Genomic DNA, 16,154 nt, shown 5'->3' with positions numbered 1-16,154 from the left:
GTGTCAGTGTGGGCTGTATCAGTGACTCCTCTTGTTGAAAGTGCTACCTCTCTCTAGCTCTGTGATCAACAGATTGTTACTCTGTGATCAACAGATAAGACTAATCTTACGTTGTGCTCATGCCATTCAAAGTAAGAAAGCGTATTTGATACTGCCCGATCCCTATTTACAATGTAAACCGTGAGACTGTACTCACCCGAACACAACTTAGAACTCGTATTCTATCGAGTGTCGAGTGTAAATCCGTCAAAAGTAAAGGTGGATACCGGACAGCGTGTATCTGACCACCGATCTCAATGTCCCCTCCAGGCCACTAGAAAGGCTGTTTCTAAGCATAGAGGTTCTAATCCCCTCCAGGCAAAAGCCTCCACAAGTTTCTAAGCATAGGGAGGCACATAGGGAGTCTTCCTCAAAGAAGGCTGTTTCTAAGCATAGGGATTTGAATCCCCTTCAGGCAAAATCTTCCACAAAGAAGGCTGTTTCTAAGCATAGGGATTTGAATCCCCTTTAGGCAAAATCTTCCACAAAGAGGCTAGCATAGAGATTCTAATCTCCACAAGGAAGGCTGTTTCTAAGCATAGGGATTTGAATCCCCTTCAGGAGGCTGTTTCTAAGCATAGGGATTTGAATCCCCTTCAGGCAAAATGTTCCACAAAGAAGGCTGTTTCTAAGCTCCACAAGGAAGGCTGTTTCTCCCTTCAGGCAAAATCCTCCACAAGGAAGGCTGTTTCTAAGCATAGGGATTTGAATCCCGCTATGAAAAAGTATAGGAATTGGCTGTTGAAAAATATAGGGTTTCTAATCCAGCGACAAACCGGATTCGAAACAGGCTAGCTGTTTCACGCCACTATTTAAAAAACACTCTGCGTAGTAGAGCTCTCTCACGGACCTCTATATACTGCGCGTAGTTACATGAATCAGCTTCGACGTTACCGCAAAAAGTCTTTGCTGACGTCGAAAGCGTCACACAAACGGCGTAGAAGGAAGCTAAAACACCAGCTAGCTGAACCAACCCAGCAAGTAATGCACTCCCTAACGACCAGCCTACAGGACACTTTCGTAAAAAGTAAAGTCCATACAAATTGCATCCTTGAAAGCCTCAGAAGTATTCCAATGCTAGCCAAAACAACAAAGCACGCTGCATGTAAGCTTGCTGCCAGTGGTCATGCACTGGCTCCTCGATACTGGGTATGCCACTAGTGTACGTACATTGAGGCAAGTGGTCGTGGGTGTACCCAGCTTCGTAAAAGTAAGGCTCTCTAGAATCTGTATGCACGTCAGGGGTGCGTCCATGACATCTCTCTTGACCCCTAGTAGGCCAGCTACAGCTTTTCTGTGAGCATTGAGGTAAAAAATGACGGTACGTGCGTGCTCTCAGACTACAAACCTGTCGTAGCTAAAAAACAGCCTAAAGATGGGAAAAAGAAAACACCAAAACCCACGTGGTCCTGTACGGCCAGATGTAGGCAGGTTTCTGATAGTGAATTTGAAAACTTGCACGACATGTTTAGCGAGGACGTTCAGGTTCTCCGAGACCGCCTCGGCGCCCTTCATGCATGTCCGTATGTGCAAACACACATACAGGAATGGGAAGTCCCAGAAATGCCAGATTACGAACATCGTGTCAAAGAGAGGATGGGCCATCCTCTAGCTTGTCACTTGTTTGGTGCTAATCCGTTGAGGATTCTCAGAAATGCTCTCGTGCACTATCCCGCCCTGTCAAAGTTACAAAACCAAATTAACGAAGCATTAAGAACAAGACACCACTGGCATTAAAAACCACGACCACCAGCTGCTCGGTTTAGATGAGCTGTTTGATCACAAATGCGACGAACCACAGGAGGTTAGTAAAGCTAGCGATACACTAGACACTCAGTTTAGAGCTTTACTAATGTCAAAGTACGCTCCGATTATACTGGAGTACGAGTTCGCGACTATGCGATAAACGTGTGCATTTGTTGTGACCAACTGTTCAGACGTGATCAGTGTACAAAGGTGTTGCATGATAGCCTTCGCGATAATATCACCTGGTTAACCATCAAAGCGTATGCTTTAATGGTTAATCCGGCTGTGTGGGAACAAGAAACGGTGTACATGTGCAACTATTGTAAACCAAAGTGCATTTTGCCTTCTAGGTCCAATCTTGAAACGGTCCCCCAGCCCTTTAGCTTGCAATTGATTCAATTGATTCAACTGGTTTTCAAACTATAATCAGATTGAAAACGTACTCAAAGAAAGTCCCCGCGCACAATTGTCTCAAGGCAGTCATTCTGCGTTTGCCCATGTCTATAAGCTAGCTCTGAACGAATGCGGACTGCCTAAACCTCAACTGTACGTTAAAGTCGACGGGGTTCCCACAAAGAAAATTGTTCTTTGGCAGAAATTCGTCGACATTAACAAAATCAAGGGGGAACTCAAAGAAATAAACTGGTTGTACGTAGACGTAAAGCCGGACAAAGTAGAACAGTCCATGGACGACGTCGTCATAGAGGTAGTGCAACCAGTAGCATGGTCGAAAAGGTGACCGACCAGTCGGCCGGCATACAAGCTTACACGCTACGCAATTTAGACACGTTCAAACCCAATGTCGCTGACATAGACCAGTTTAAAATACGTAGCCAGGAGATGTCATGTGCTTTCCAGACCTTTTCCCAACACAGACCAACAGGTAGATTCGGCGAGTTCCACCCTCGCGACGAGCACCTGGCTTTCAGTGAGTACGTAAAGTCGCGTCTAAACAACAAAGGTACAGAAAAAGTAGCGAGTACCTGTTCTACCTCATGCACCTAAAACTCATGCATTTTCAATGTGCTTAAAAACACCTCGAGCAGACATTTGTCTGTCAAAGTAAAGCTAGACAAAAAAGACGGCGAGCTGGAGGGAAACTTCTCCACAATCATGAGGAGTGTGCGTGGAACCAAGCAGTACTGGCAAAACACTTCCGGTGACCTAGAGGCTCTAGCTAGGGACTTTGGTCCGGCGACCATTTTCATGACGCTAAGCTGTGCAGCTCACCAGACATTTTGGAGTTCCTTAAGCTACTGGGCAAGTTCGACATCTCTCCCCATCTCTGTGTCGAAGCAGTTCTCGCACAAATTCCACGCAATGTTCAACATTGTAATTGTGCGCGGCGAGTTGTTTGGTAAGGTGGTGTGCTTCTTCATTAAAAAAGAGTATCAGCAGAGGTGCACCACATTACCAGGGAGCCCCCGTGATGAGGGTCGACCCCGATGACGTGGTTCTCGCCTGGAGAGTCACGTGTGTGGTATAACTGTATTTACTATGTATGCTGTTTGTATTTATCCTTTGTTAGTGTTGTGATCTTTACCTTATGATTGGTGCGCATGTCTTATGTTGTCTCGTGTTGATAAAGCTACATTGGTACCTGTCTAATCCCTAATTCTACATGGTGTCAGAGGTGGGATCCCCTCTCTAAAGATGGCAGGAAGCTTACTACAACCCCCAAATGCATTTAGTTTCGATAAACCAGAAGAATGGAGTCGCTGGAAAGGAAGGTTCCAACAGTATCGCATTGCCTCTGGTCTTTCCACGGAATCAGGCGAAAGACAGGTCAGTACCCTACTTTACTGTATGGGAGAAGCGTCAGAAGACATCCTGAACATGTCAGGAATATCCAATGAAGATAAAAAAGTTTTCGACAGCGTCATCGCGAGATATGATGCCCATTTCAAGGTTCGAAAGAACGTAATCTTCGAAAGAGCGTGTTTTAACAGACGTCAACAAGAAAAGGGAGAATCGATTGAACTTTTTATTACTTCCCTACACCAAGCCGCCGACAACTGCGAGTACGGCGCGATCAAAGATGAGATGATACGGGACCGCCTCGTCGTAGGTATTCAAGACCAATCCCTTTCAGAGCGACTACAGATGGAGGCAGACCTCACATTGGAGAAAGCAAAGAAACTTGTGCGACAGCGAGAAGCAGTAAAACAACAAGCAGCCCACCTAAAGGGCACTGCCAGTGACCAATCTGGATTAGAAGAAGTAAAAACTCGTTACATACCCAAGAACAAACGATTCACTAAACCACAGAGCAAAGCACAAACGTGTCAACGATGTGGAAAAAGTCCTCATTCATTTCAACGCTGTCCAGCTAGAGATGCTGTATGTTTCAAATGTGACCGAAAGGGACACTATGGCTCCCAATGCCTTTCTAAGGGTGTTGCCGAGATTACAGAGAACATGAGCGTACGAGACCCCGACCCCGACAGCGACGAGTTCTACCTAGATTCTGCACAAACAGGGGAAACAGGAAAAGCATGGAAGCTCCAGGTGACAGTCAACAGTATACCAGTGACTTTTAAGGTGGACACAGGTGCCGAAGTCACCGCAGTATCGGAAAACACCTGGAAATCAATGCCACAGACCCCTACCCTCCAAAAAGCCACGAAAACACTCTGCGGACCAGATTGCAAACCACTCACTCTGCTAGGAGAAACAGAAGTCCATCTTCAAGTGCAGCAAAGAAAATGCACTCAAAAAATTTTCGTTGTGGAAAACCTCCGAAATAACTTACTCAGCCTCCCAGCGATTAGAGCACTACAAGTACTCGAACAAGTGGGAGAAATCCAAGATGATTCAGTGGTCCAGCAGTATCCCGAGATCTTTAAAGGACTTGGAACTTTTAAAACAGACTATACGATACGCCTGAAACCCGATGCCACCCCGTTTGCCATATACGTCCCACGACGTGCGGCACTGCCACAACGCCCTGAAGTCGAAAAGGAGCTACAACGAATGCAACAACTGGGTGTAATCTCTAAAGTCAGTGAGCCAACACCATGGTGTGCGGGAATGGTCATTGTTACCAAGCCGTCAGGAAAACTCCGTGTATGTGTCGACCTAAAACCATTAAATGAAAACGTGATGAGAGAAGTACACCCACTACCTAAAGTTGATTCCACCCTTGCCCAAATGGCAGGGGCCAAAGTGTTCACCAAGTTAGACACAAATAGCGGTTTTTGGCAAGTCCCATTGTCACAAGAGTCCAGGCTCCTTACTACGTTCCTTACACCAATTGGCCGATTTTGCTTCAATAAGCTACCCTTCGGCATCAACAGTGCCCCAGAGCATTTCCAGCGGAAAATGAACGAGCTTCTAGCTGACATTCCAGGAGTCCTTGTCCACGTCGACGACATCCTGATATTTGCTGCCACCAGGGACGTGCATGACCAAAGACTACACGAGGTCCTTAAACGGATACAAAACGAAGGGCTCACCCTCAACAAAGCCAAATGTAAATTCCACCAATCCAGGATCGAATACCTAGGACACATCATCGATAGCGAGGGCATATCTCCTGACCCTAAAAGGACAGAGGCCATAAGAAAAATGCCTCCTCCAGCATCCCTCACTGAACTGAGAAGGTTCATGGGAATTGTCAACCAACTCAACAAATTCTCTCCCAAAATTGCAGAATTGTCTCAGCCATTGCGCAAACTCCTCAGCCCAAAACAGCCCTACACATGGACACCAAGCCAGGATGACGCCTTTCAAAAGCTCCAGGAAGAAATCTCTTCAAATCGAGTATTGGCCTTGTACGACCTCGAAAAGCCTATCAAAATCAGTGCCGATGCATCTGCCTACGGTTTAGGTGCTGTACTCTTACAACAAAACGACAAGGAATGGCGTCCGGTTGCGTTTGCCTCGCGTGCACTCACCGAAACGGAAACTAGATATGCACAAATCGAAAAAGAGGCCCTCGCCCTCACATGGGCATGTGAAAAGTTTGCCGAATATGTTCTAGGGAAAAGGTTCGAACTGGAGACAGACCATAAACCCTTGGTGCCAATACTGGGACAGAAGAGCCTTGATACTTTACCACCTCGAGTACTTCGTTTCAGGATCCGACTGATGAGATTTGACTACACTATCTACCACTCACCAGGAAAATCCCTATATTTGGCTGATACACTTTCGCGAGCACCCATCAATACTCTACCCCAAAAGAGTGACATGGACGCAGAGAAGGAAACCGAAAATCTAGTGGATTCCGTAATTACTAGCCTACCTGCAGAAGAAGCCAGCCTAGAGACATATGTGACAGGCTCTGGGAAAACAGACCAATTGGAGCAGATATTGGTATTGAGCAAAAGCCAGATTTATAGACTACAGTGTATAATCTCATAAATTTTTTTCTTGGATTATAGTTATCTATAGTCTTTCTACTACCTCTCTGCAAAATCTGATGCTCTGAATCCAACTCTTTCCACCAAAGCGCTTTGTCTAAACAGCCACCATTACCTTACTTTTCCCAATTTAGCAATCTTTGAGTGGGCGTTTCTCAATACTGCTGTTTTACAACTTCGAGTTTCCAACGCGCATAACTCAGGCATGGAACAAGGTATGTGCAAACTAAGCATATCAATGCGCAGGCAATTCTTTGCTCTATCATCTGGTATATAGATCGCAAAAATTATAGCTTGCGCCAATTGGTCTGTTTTCCCAGAGCCTGTCACATATCGTCATGCACAGTCAGAGGACCCAACATGTTCCAAGATTATTGAGTTCTGTAAGTCAGGTTGGCCCAACAGGAACCAACTCAAAGGAGAAGTCAGCAAGTACTATCAAGTCAGGTCATCACTCACTTACACCCGACATTTGCTACTTTATGGGTCGAGAATTGTAATCCCAGAAAAGTTGAGAAAAGAAACAATGGAAAAAATCCACAGTGGCCACCAAGGAATCGTTCGTTGCAGACTGCGAGTCGCCCAATCAGTATGGTGGCCAGGTGCCTCAAAAACCATGGAGACATTTGTCACACACTGTCCAGAATGCCAAAAGAACACAGCTCCCCACAGAGAGCCCCTCATGCCATCAAAACTACCCAGCTATCCTTGGGAGAAAGTGGGGACAGATTTGTTCGAAATTGATAAGACTACATACTTAATCGTGGTCGACTATTTTTCTCGATTTATCGAAGTACAGAAACTTTCGAACACAACAGCATCTGGAGTGATTACAGCACTGAAAGCTATATTCGCACGGCATGGAATTCCTTCAATTATGATCAGCGACAATGGCCCTCAATATAACTGCAAAGAAATGAGGGAATTCGCAGGCAAGTATAACTTTTGCCATATCACCAGCAGCCCTTACCACCCACAGTCAAACGGTCTAGCTGAAAGGTCAGTCAAGACGGCTAAACTACTCTTGAAGGACTCTCCAGACCCATGCAAGGCTCTGCTGAGCTACAGGGCAACCCCCCTACCTTCTTGTGGTTTTAGTCCAGCTGAACTCCTTATGGGACGAAAAATTCGTACTGATGTCCCACAAATTCAGAGTACATTCGTACCAAAGTGGTCATATCTCAAAGAATTTAAAGAAACCGATGAGAAGAACAAGCATAAACAAAAACGTGATTACGACCAACGACACCGTGCCCGACCACTAATGCCGCTACCTGAACATACACCCGTATGGGTAGACACTCCACATGGACAGGTTCCAGGGAGTATTGTGACAACCTCTACACAACCACGCTCCTACCAAGTTGATACACCATCAGGTGAAGTTCGCAGGAACAGAGTACAGTTACGACTTCGAGGTGAAACTGAGACCAATGAAACCGATGTGCCTCCTGTACCAACTGAACGGAACACTCGATCAAAAACTGGATCAGCCCCAGGTCCCCCGGACTATTTACGTTGTTGAGTGACGTTGTTGAGTGACTTAAGGGGGAGATGTGGTATAACTGTATTTACTATGTATGCTGTTTGTATTTATCCTTTGTTAGTGTTGTGATCTTTACCTTATGATTGGTGCGCATGTCTTATGTTGTCTCGTGTTGATAAAGCTACATTGGTACCTGTCTAATCCCTAATTCTACAACGTGTAACATTCCAGACAAAAAAACAGACCCAGAACCCTGGTGACAATTCATCAGTGCAATGCCTACTGTTCCAGGCCTAGATACATTGGTGGGGGGAAGTACATTAAAAGATGTAGATTCAATTTTCCCAGAGAGGCAACCTCTCTACACCCTCTAGGTGACGAGGCGACGAGTGTACGATCTTCCCAGAAAAGTTGAGGAAGCTAGAATCAACGATTACAATCCGTTGCTGCTGTACCTTTGGAAAGCCAATGTAGACGCCCAGTACATAGCCGAAACCAGCATGGCGCTCACTGGTTACATTACGGCGTATCGCAATTTTGAGGACCTGTCTAGCACGGGCACCCTCTACGGTATAATGTGGAAGTTTGCAAAAGAGTGTCTAAAAAACAGAGAATCGGGCACGTATGACAACCTCAGAGGTGACCCCCTGAACGAGAAATCACACACAGTTCAGTACGTCAACGCCAAACTACCAACCAAACGCAATAGAAAGCTGAAAACCTATGCTGAGCTAAAAAGAATGAAACCCAACAGCACTGACATGTGACGTGCACTATCCAAACAGGCCAGACAGACTGTCCTCCATGTGCTTGCACGACTTTGTCGCACACGGTACGCTAGAGACGGGGCTCAAACCTCGTGTAATCCATCACCCCAAGTACAAGACCATCCAAAAAGAGGCCTACTACTACGGTCTCCTCCTGCCGTACACTGACGAGAGTGACCTCCTCGAAGACGGAGAGACACCTAAAACGTCGTTCGAGAGGAGGCAGAACAAAGGCCTCCTTAATCACCACGCCAAGCTGCTGGAATGTAACAGAAGAATGAGAGAAATCTCCGACGCCAGAAGGCGGAAACGTCTAGATCCTCCGAAAAAGGAGGACGAAAAAAAAGACGACGACGAAGACGTCCTGCTCCAGGGTATGGCTAAATCACACTTGGATCGCCACCTGGAGCCCCGACTGTCCATGCTAAACGAAGACCGGTGCAGGGTTTACGAAAAAATCAGTAGCCATTTGTTGCACGAACGAGACCACGAAAACGTGGCCTGTAACCTTGGTGTGGGGGGAACGGGCAAGTCCTTCCTCATTCAAGCGCTCAGAGCGTTTGTCAAAGACACTTGGCCGGATTTAGCCAATGCCAGTGCAGTAGCCGCCCCGACGGGCCTAGCAGCTTGTAACGTAAACGGTGTGACCACCTACCAGCTCTTTCAGTTGCCCATAGCATTGTACTGGGAACTGCCCAAAGAAACACTCAAGTACCTCAGGCAGCAGTTAAAAAGGTGTTCATAATTGACGAGGTGTCCATGGTGTCCAGCCTTAACCTAACGTACATACACCTGAGACTAGATGAGATCTACGGGGGTAACGAGTGCATGATTTGGGGGCATGGTTTGGGGGCTAGAACAATGCTCCAGCTACCACCCATTACCGGTGCACCAGTGTTCCAAAACATTCCCTCAAAAATACTTTCGCTCAGAATAGGTTGCATAGGGTCCACAAACATTTGGAAAAGCACTGTGGTGTACGACGAGCTGACCATTAATGAGATTGTACACGGACATGCTCGACGGCCTTGTGACAGGGCCTAGGAAAACAACCCTTATGGAGCAAACTAATAATGTTCAGTACACTACAAAGTTTAGTTTAGAATTTTGGCTCCTCTAACTAAAAAAATTTTTTTTTATCCGAACATTTTTTTGTATAGCCGTTACAAGGCAGCCATTGAATTTTTTCATGCTGTTCTTGTATGCGGATAGAGGAGTTTCTCAAAACGGTAGGTCAATACTGTCCCCCCTTTCACCAGAAAATATTTTGGGGTAGGAAGGTGCAAAGTGAGTGATATTGTAATCAATTTGAAGCTTTAAGCACTGCTTTATTTAATTAAGCAATAAAATACAATTAATTAGTTTGCTGGTTGTTTTCCTAGGACTACAGGTAGGTGCTGAAGTTAGCACCTGTGAAAAAAAAATTTTTTGCCTAAATTGACCTATAGCCTAATTTAATTAGTACACCTAGTACCTATGTACATTGATCACCCAATCATAGAATCAGTACGTATTTATACTCTACACTACATGTACCTAGAATTATGTACATAATTAATTTGTGTTTTACAGGCAATTGGTGTGCCGTACCCGTACAATCCAGCTAGTGCTTCTGCATTTAGATTCTGTCGACATTGCTTGGGAAGTGCGTCAGATATTCAAACCAAGGTTTGTTTTTACATATTGTATTGGTCATGTACTTGTCACAATGACTGCATGCATGTATATGAGTACACCCTCCCTTTTTTCCTTGAATCCCAGTTTGAATTGCGTCGGATCATTGTGATCTTTTGGAGCGTGATGACTTGACAAATGCTGATCGACACCACTACTCTAGGTGTTAACATACGTGCCTTGTTAGATACGCTGGATTTTTTCAGTGTATGCATGACATCTTGGAAGGCGCTCTTCCATTAGAAGTCAAGCTCATGCTTAAAGTACGTACATAATTATGTAAACTGGATCATACTTATATGAGCGTTGCGTAACCTCTTGGTATTTTCATCCAATAGGTGAATATATGGTTCATGAGTATAAATTTTTTAAACAAAATATGCTCTACCCTGTTCAAATAGACCTTGACCTTGAGCTGCGAGCAGTAACAAGTGTTACCAATCTAGAGTAAAATTTGTTTTTAAGTGTTCTAATGTCCAAAAAAACTGCACCTCGTCATGGGAGGGTCCCTACACAACATCTTCTTGAGTTTGCCATCTTTGTCGTAAAATGCATTAGCTAAAATGTTTTTCCAATACCATCTTGAAATCTGAGGCTGGGCTGCTTTTTAATTACAACACCAGCGCAAAGGTGTTTTATGTTTTAGTTCTTGGAGGTCATCTCCTAGTACTACCGGGTTTCACCAAAGTGTCTAGGCGGTAACCTGATGTATTTACTATTGTCATGTTGGTACTATTGGTACTATTGTCATGTTGGAGCAGCTGAATATAGTCTAAACCTTGGACCGTCTGGATTGAACCTTAGTTGAAATCCTTTACGTGCACGTCTTGATGTTACCCCTTTATAACGCATAGCAGATTATAACGCATAGCAGAGACACAAAGTTGGACAACTGTGCCATATGAAAATTTGGTCTTGTATTCCTTTTCCAGATGATTCTTTATTGACATACCGTATATGCTCGATCAGAGGCCGCTATTCCGCTCTTGTATAAAGCCTCCCTTGATAAAGCCTCCCTTGCTAGCAGCCGCTCTCAAATAGTAGCCTCAGTGAACTTTGACTCTAGCACTTTGACTCTAGCACAAAATTATTACTAGCAGCTAGCTACATGTACGTAGCTATGTTGTTAGTACTTCACAAAGACTTTCTCATGGCAGAGTTCAAGTTTATGCAGGACTTTTGATGACAAACTAAAGCGTATTTTAGTACAGTATCACCAGTCTGTGGACTATACCAGAGCAGGTAACGGTTTCTGCTTCGAATATGGATAAGAAAATGTTGAAGTCGTTACTTAAACTGTGTGAATCTGATCGTGAGGATCTGATCGTGAGCACTTAGGTATGCAAGTCCTCTGGATTATCTTGACGTTGAGAGTGCTGTATTTATCAAGAAATGGAAAAACTAGCCAGAACGAAAGAAAAAGCTACTTACGAGAATTCTTCAGAGTCAGACTCTGAAATGTCATTGAAGAAAAAAATGCCATTGAAGAAAAAACTGCACCATTAGATTTTAATTACTTTCAAATTTGCAGCAGATGTGGTTTCTGAAAACATAGCAACGTGTGTACAGGACCTTCAACTTGATCAGAAAGAGGAAAGACAAATTAATACAGATATTCAATACAACTCTTGGTCAAACAGCGACAGGTAAATAGTCACAGAAAGCGCAGATGCAATATTTTTGATGATTCTTTAAAAGTGTATGTCCATTCAGAGGCAAGTACGTCGCAGATTAGCTGAGCAAAAGTAACAAATTGAACAGTTTCCTAACATTGGAACCACGATCGAAACTTTTGTGAAAAGTAACAATGTAGGGGCTGAAGCAGAACAAGAGTACTAACGTTCGATGGAAACGTTTGATGGAAATATCAAAGATACAAAAAAAGTTACGTACCGTATATGCTTGCTAAATGTTTCATTTTGCTGGCTACAATTCAAGAGGGGCCACAGTTCAAGAGCGTGCCACAGTTTAAGAGCGGCGTTTATTAGCTACATTCTGCATTTCCATCGAAATGCATTCGTAGACGTGCGTGCGTGATGTGGGTTGTAGTTTTTCAAGTCAATATTCGGAAGACCGATTATACAGACCGATTATACGCCGCAGACGCATAAATGCGTCATGTCACTATGACGCATTTTTGCGGCAGTTGTAGTTGAACGCCTTCTTTTTGCAAGATCTCGAAAGGAGGAGGCCTCAGCACTGCAAACGGCCGAGCTGTAGACTAAGCATTGCATGGGGGTAACACATAAAAATTTTGCACAAAAACGGTTTGAATAATTATTAAATACAACAAAATACATGTAAATTAATTCAAACTATCTAAAACTTGACCAACGAGGAGGTACTTGGCAATATCTTGTCCGATGATGAATCTTGATGAGGAGGACCCAGAAGAACCTAAGGTAGCGACTATGAATTTTCAGACCTTGAGTCGGACAACGACGAATAATCATATTGATACAATCATAGAAGCACTGTTCTTATTATTTAGATGACTCAGGCCACCACCCCAACCTCAACCACCACACCAGCCACCCCCTCCCTCTCAACCACCACCACCGCCTCCAGGTAAAATAACATCAGAAGAGGCTCATAACAAATAATATTATATAAAAACAGTCTGAGACTGTCACCTTTACATCCCTGACCGGTCCGATATCTCTGATTGCCCGCTACACATTTTTTACCTCTTAACCCTTTAACCGCCACGGGCCACGATCGACTTTTTTGCGAAATTCTAATTCTGCGATACTTAGGAAGTAGCTCGAACTACGCACATCCCTGTATAGACATCCCTGTATAGAGGAAGAGCTGTAGAATCACGTGCAATTTAGTCTAGAATTTTCCAAGCCACGTTGCTATGTTAAAATTTCATTAGCATCTTACCGCACGAAGCTATGGCTAGATTGTTTACTTGTGCCGATGTGCTTGAACAGCTTGAGGACAGCAATGGCGATGTCTCCTCTGGTGATGACAGGGATAGTAGGATACCTCCCAAAGGCTACCAGGTTTATGCCAGACGCTGATGAACTGTCTGGGACTGATGACATGCATGACATGGACCTAGACGCTAGCTATGGACCAGGACGGTGAAAGACCAGGAGAGGGCTCACTGTGACTCTAGTAAGTAGTATAGTAGTATAGTATAAAGTAGTATAGTATAGCTAGAATATCAGTAGTGTAAGTATAGTATAGCTAAAATAATTTCATAGATCGTTCACCGACCCCCACCTTCTCTCTGATGTCAAGATATGTCTTAGCACTTCATATGATGTGAAAATCAAGCTTAGTCAAGCATATGATAGGCAGATCCATGAAAAAAAATTTTTGGATTTTATCTCACCGCATTTAAAATGATAAAAACGGGTGGGCGCAATAACCGTGGTTGCTATGGCAACACCATTTTATTCCTTGTTGTATGGGCATTCTATTGGTATATAGTTGCTAGTTGCTCTGGAAACTGGAAACGCGATAGAGACATTTCACTTCACTGTTAATTAAGAATCCGACGGTTAAAGGGTTAATGGCTGAGAGCAATAGATACGCCAGGGAGTGATGACAAGTACGATAAATGGAAGACTGAAGAATTGGAAGCTTATTGGAGTTTTTGTATTCTTGTATTTTATTGTCCACTTACCATCTCTGAACGACTATTGGAGTAGAGACCCTCTTACGCACTACGCCCCCATCACGACAAGGAGGCGCTTCAGGGAAATCTCTCGGTACCTGCACTTTGCTCATTGATCGGCTGGGTACAGGTCGGTCCGCTCTCAAGCAGTATATGCCGATATGGGTACTGGGACCCAATGGGTACTTCAGTCGTGAAGCAGGAAATACGTTGGAGAACACGTGGTGAAGAAATTGACAAGCGGGTTCACCACGTCTACTTTGACAACTTCTTCACCAACGTCAATGGGAAAGATTTTCCTCCTGCATTGAAAAAAGCTTCCCCAAAATAATTACACACACACCCACATACACTCACACACCCATGCAACATGCACACTCACACAACCACTAATAATGCTACGTTACCTTTACACAGAGGGACAGTCCAGAAGGGCCCCCGTGACAGCAACCGCCTGGAAAGATAAAATCGTGAATTTCCTCTCCATGACAACACAGCCCACAGCTATAGGTTCCGCTGATGTGCCGTCGTACAACCAGCACGGAGTTGACAGGGGTGACCAGCTCAGGGGCTACTACAGAAAGTTTCTTTTTGTTTGATGTAGCTTTGTTTGATGTAGCCACCCAAAACCAAAATTAAATTTCAAGGAGTTCCGCGGCCTAGAATCTTCATATTGCAGTCGGAGGTCGTTATGGTGGTGCGATTGTTCCTCTCCAACTTCCCCGTAAAAGATTCGAGTGGTCCATGTCCGTCAATACATAGGACCGAACTGACACGACATGGTTTTGCCAAGAATGTGGAGTGTGGCTCTGCCATTACTAAAGACTGCTTTTTCCTATGGCATAAGAACAGAGAACAGTAGTCGTACTTGTGTACCCAGTGTGGCTCTGCCATTACTAAAGACTGCTTTTTCCTATGGCATAAGAACAGAGAACAGTAGTCGTACTTGTGTACCCGTGTACCCGTATTTGGCTCAGTAGAGTCACGTCAACATACAGGCTCAGCCGCTGCCTTTGTTCACTGTCATTCACTGTCACACTGTAGTAGCATATACGACACGTGTAGATAAAGCATAACGTAGGGCACCGCATAGTGCGAAATGTTCGCTGATTTCGTGGGTTAGCAATCCTACACGAAAATTAAGTCCACGAAAATATAGATTAGATTATGTACACACCCGGCTCTTGGAGTGGCTGAAGACATCGCAAAAGAAGTACAGCTCACTTCCTTGTTGGTATCCGTTTTGTATGGCAGACCTTTAGGTTTACAGAGCCGGTAAAATCTGTTGTGCTCCATCGCTTGTCAGAGGTACATCATATAGTTTAAGAGCTTCAATCACCTCCCAGGCCATTAGGAAGATCTTTTCAGCTGAGGAAAAAAGCTGGGCACGATATGGACTAACAATGTGTCAATAAATATACGAGTGTGTGTGTACATATCTGTACCTGACAAACTTGCGCTGAAATAGTGATCTAGCCATGAAGACGAATGCCTAGTTTCCTGACCGTAGGTGTTTGAGAATCACCTTTCGATATCTTCGTTCGCCGACCCCAAGTCTACAAAGCCAGTTAGACTACCGGTGTGCTTATTGAAAACTAATTCGTTCTTAAAATCTCCACTCAATCTCCATACTCAAAGCAATGTTATGAGGCCGCTCAGTTGGGACTTCAGGCGCTCCACAAACTCATACTGAACACCTGTGTGTGGTTTGACCCAGTGGGTGTAATCATACAGTGTTCTTTCCGAAGGCAAAGCGATCATGCCTGACTCACGCACAGCAAAGCGGATGAGCCATGCGTTTTTCTTTCAACACATTGTACATTTCAACACATTGTACTGCTGTTGCTGTTCCCAAAAGATGTACTGGGAAGAGTCTGGAGCAAACGTCTTGTGTAAAGCGGGCGATATTATATCGGTGACATCAGAACACTCCTCCGGGTGGAGAGAAATAGATTCTTCCTCTAGTACCGCCACGGTTTTTCTCTTGAGGGTCGAGTGACTTGTAGTTGGTGCGACTACCAGAAGCGATACGGAGTGACCGATTTAACCTAGAAACAGACCTCCTAAGTGTACACCGAAATTCCTGACAGTTTGAACATCGTGTAGGGTTTGCACTAATACGGCTACACAACAAATCGCAGTCTTTTCGTCTCACTGTTATATTTGGCCCATCAACCACTGGGGCGTGCTCAATGAGCGCCTTGTCTTCCCCACACCCACGTACACTGCCACCTCTTTTATTGCTGCAAAACTGTCGATTTCCAGGACAAACAGCAGCGCACTCATGTCGAGCACTCTTATCAGATGAAGCAGTGCTTCAAAAGAATGAAGATTTGAGCTTATCTTATGTCTTTGAGCAGATTACTCGAAGAAACCAGCTGCTTGCTACCAGGTAAAATCTTCATTCACAAGAATGGACATCTTCACTTGCACTGGTGTATCCTTCTCCA

The 16,154-nt window shown here is 44.5% G+C and overlaps 1 protein-coding gene across 1 annotated transcript; it reads left to right on the top strand.

The window, feature by feature from the left end:
- Positions 1–6,675: 6,675 nt before the first annotated feature.
- On the top strand, positions 6,676–7,674 carry LOC135337850 (uncharacterized protein K02A2.6-like). Its single transcript, XM_064533854.1, has one exon. It carries the CDS (start codon positions 6,676–6,678, stop codon positions 7,672–7,674), a length of 999 nt encoding a protein of 332 aa, XP_064389924.1.
- Positions 7,675–16,154: the final 8,480 nt, after the last annotated feature.

The sequence above is a fragment of the Halichondria panicea genome, chromosome 6 (assembly GCF_963675165.1).
Source record: "Halichondria panicea chromosome 6, odHalPani1.1, whole genome shotgun sequence".
NCBI classification, from domain to species: domain Eukaryota; kingdom Metazoa; phylum Porifera; class Demospongiae; order Suberitida; family Halichondriidae; genus Halichondria; species Halichondria panicea.
The sequence above is the reverse complement of the archived record's forward strand: the minus strand, read 5'-3'. Positions and strand labels throughout refer to the sequence as shown.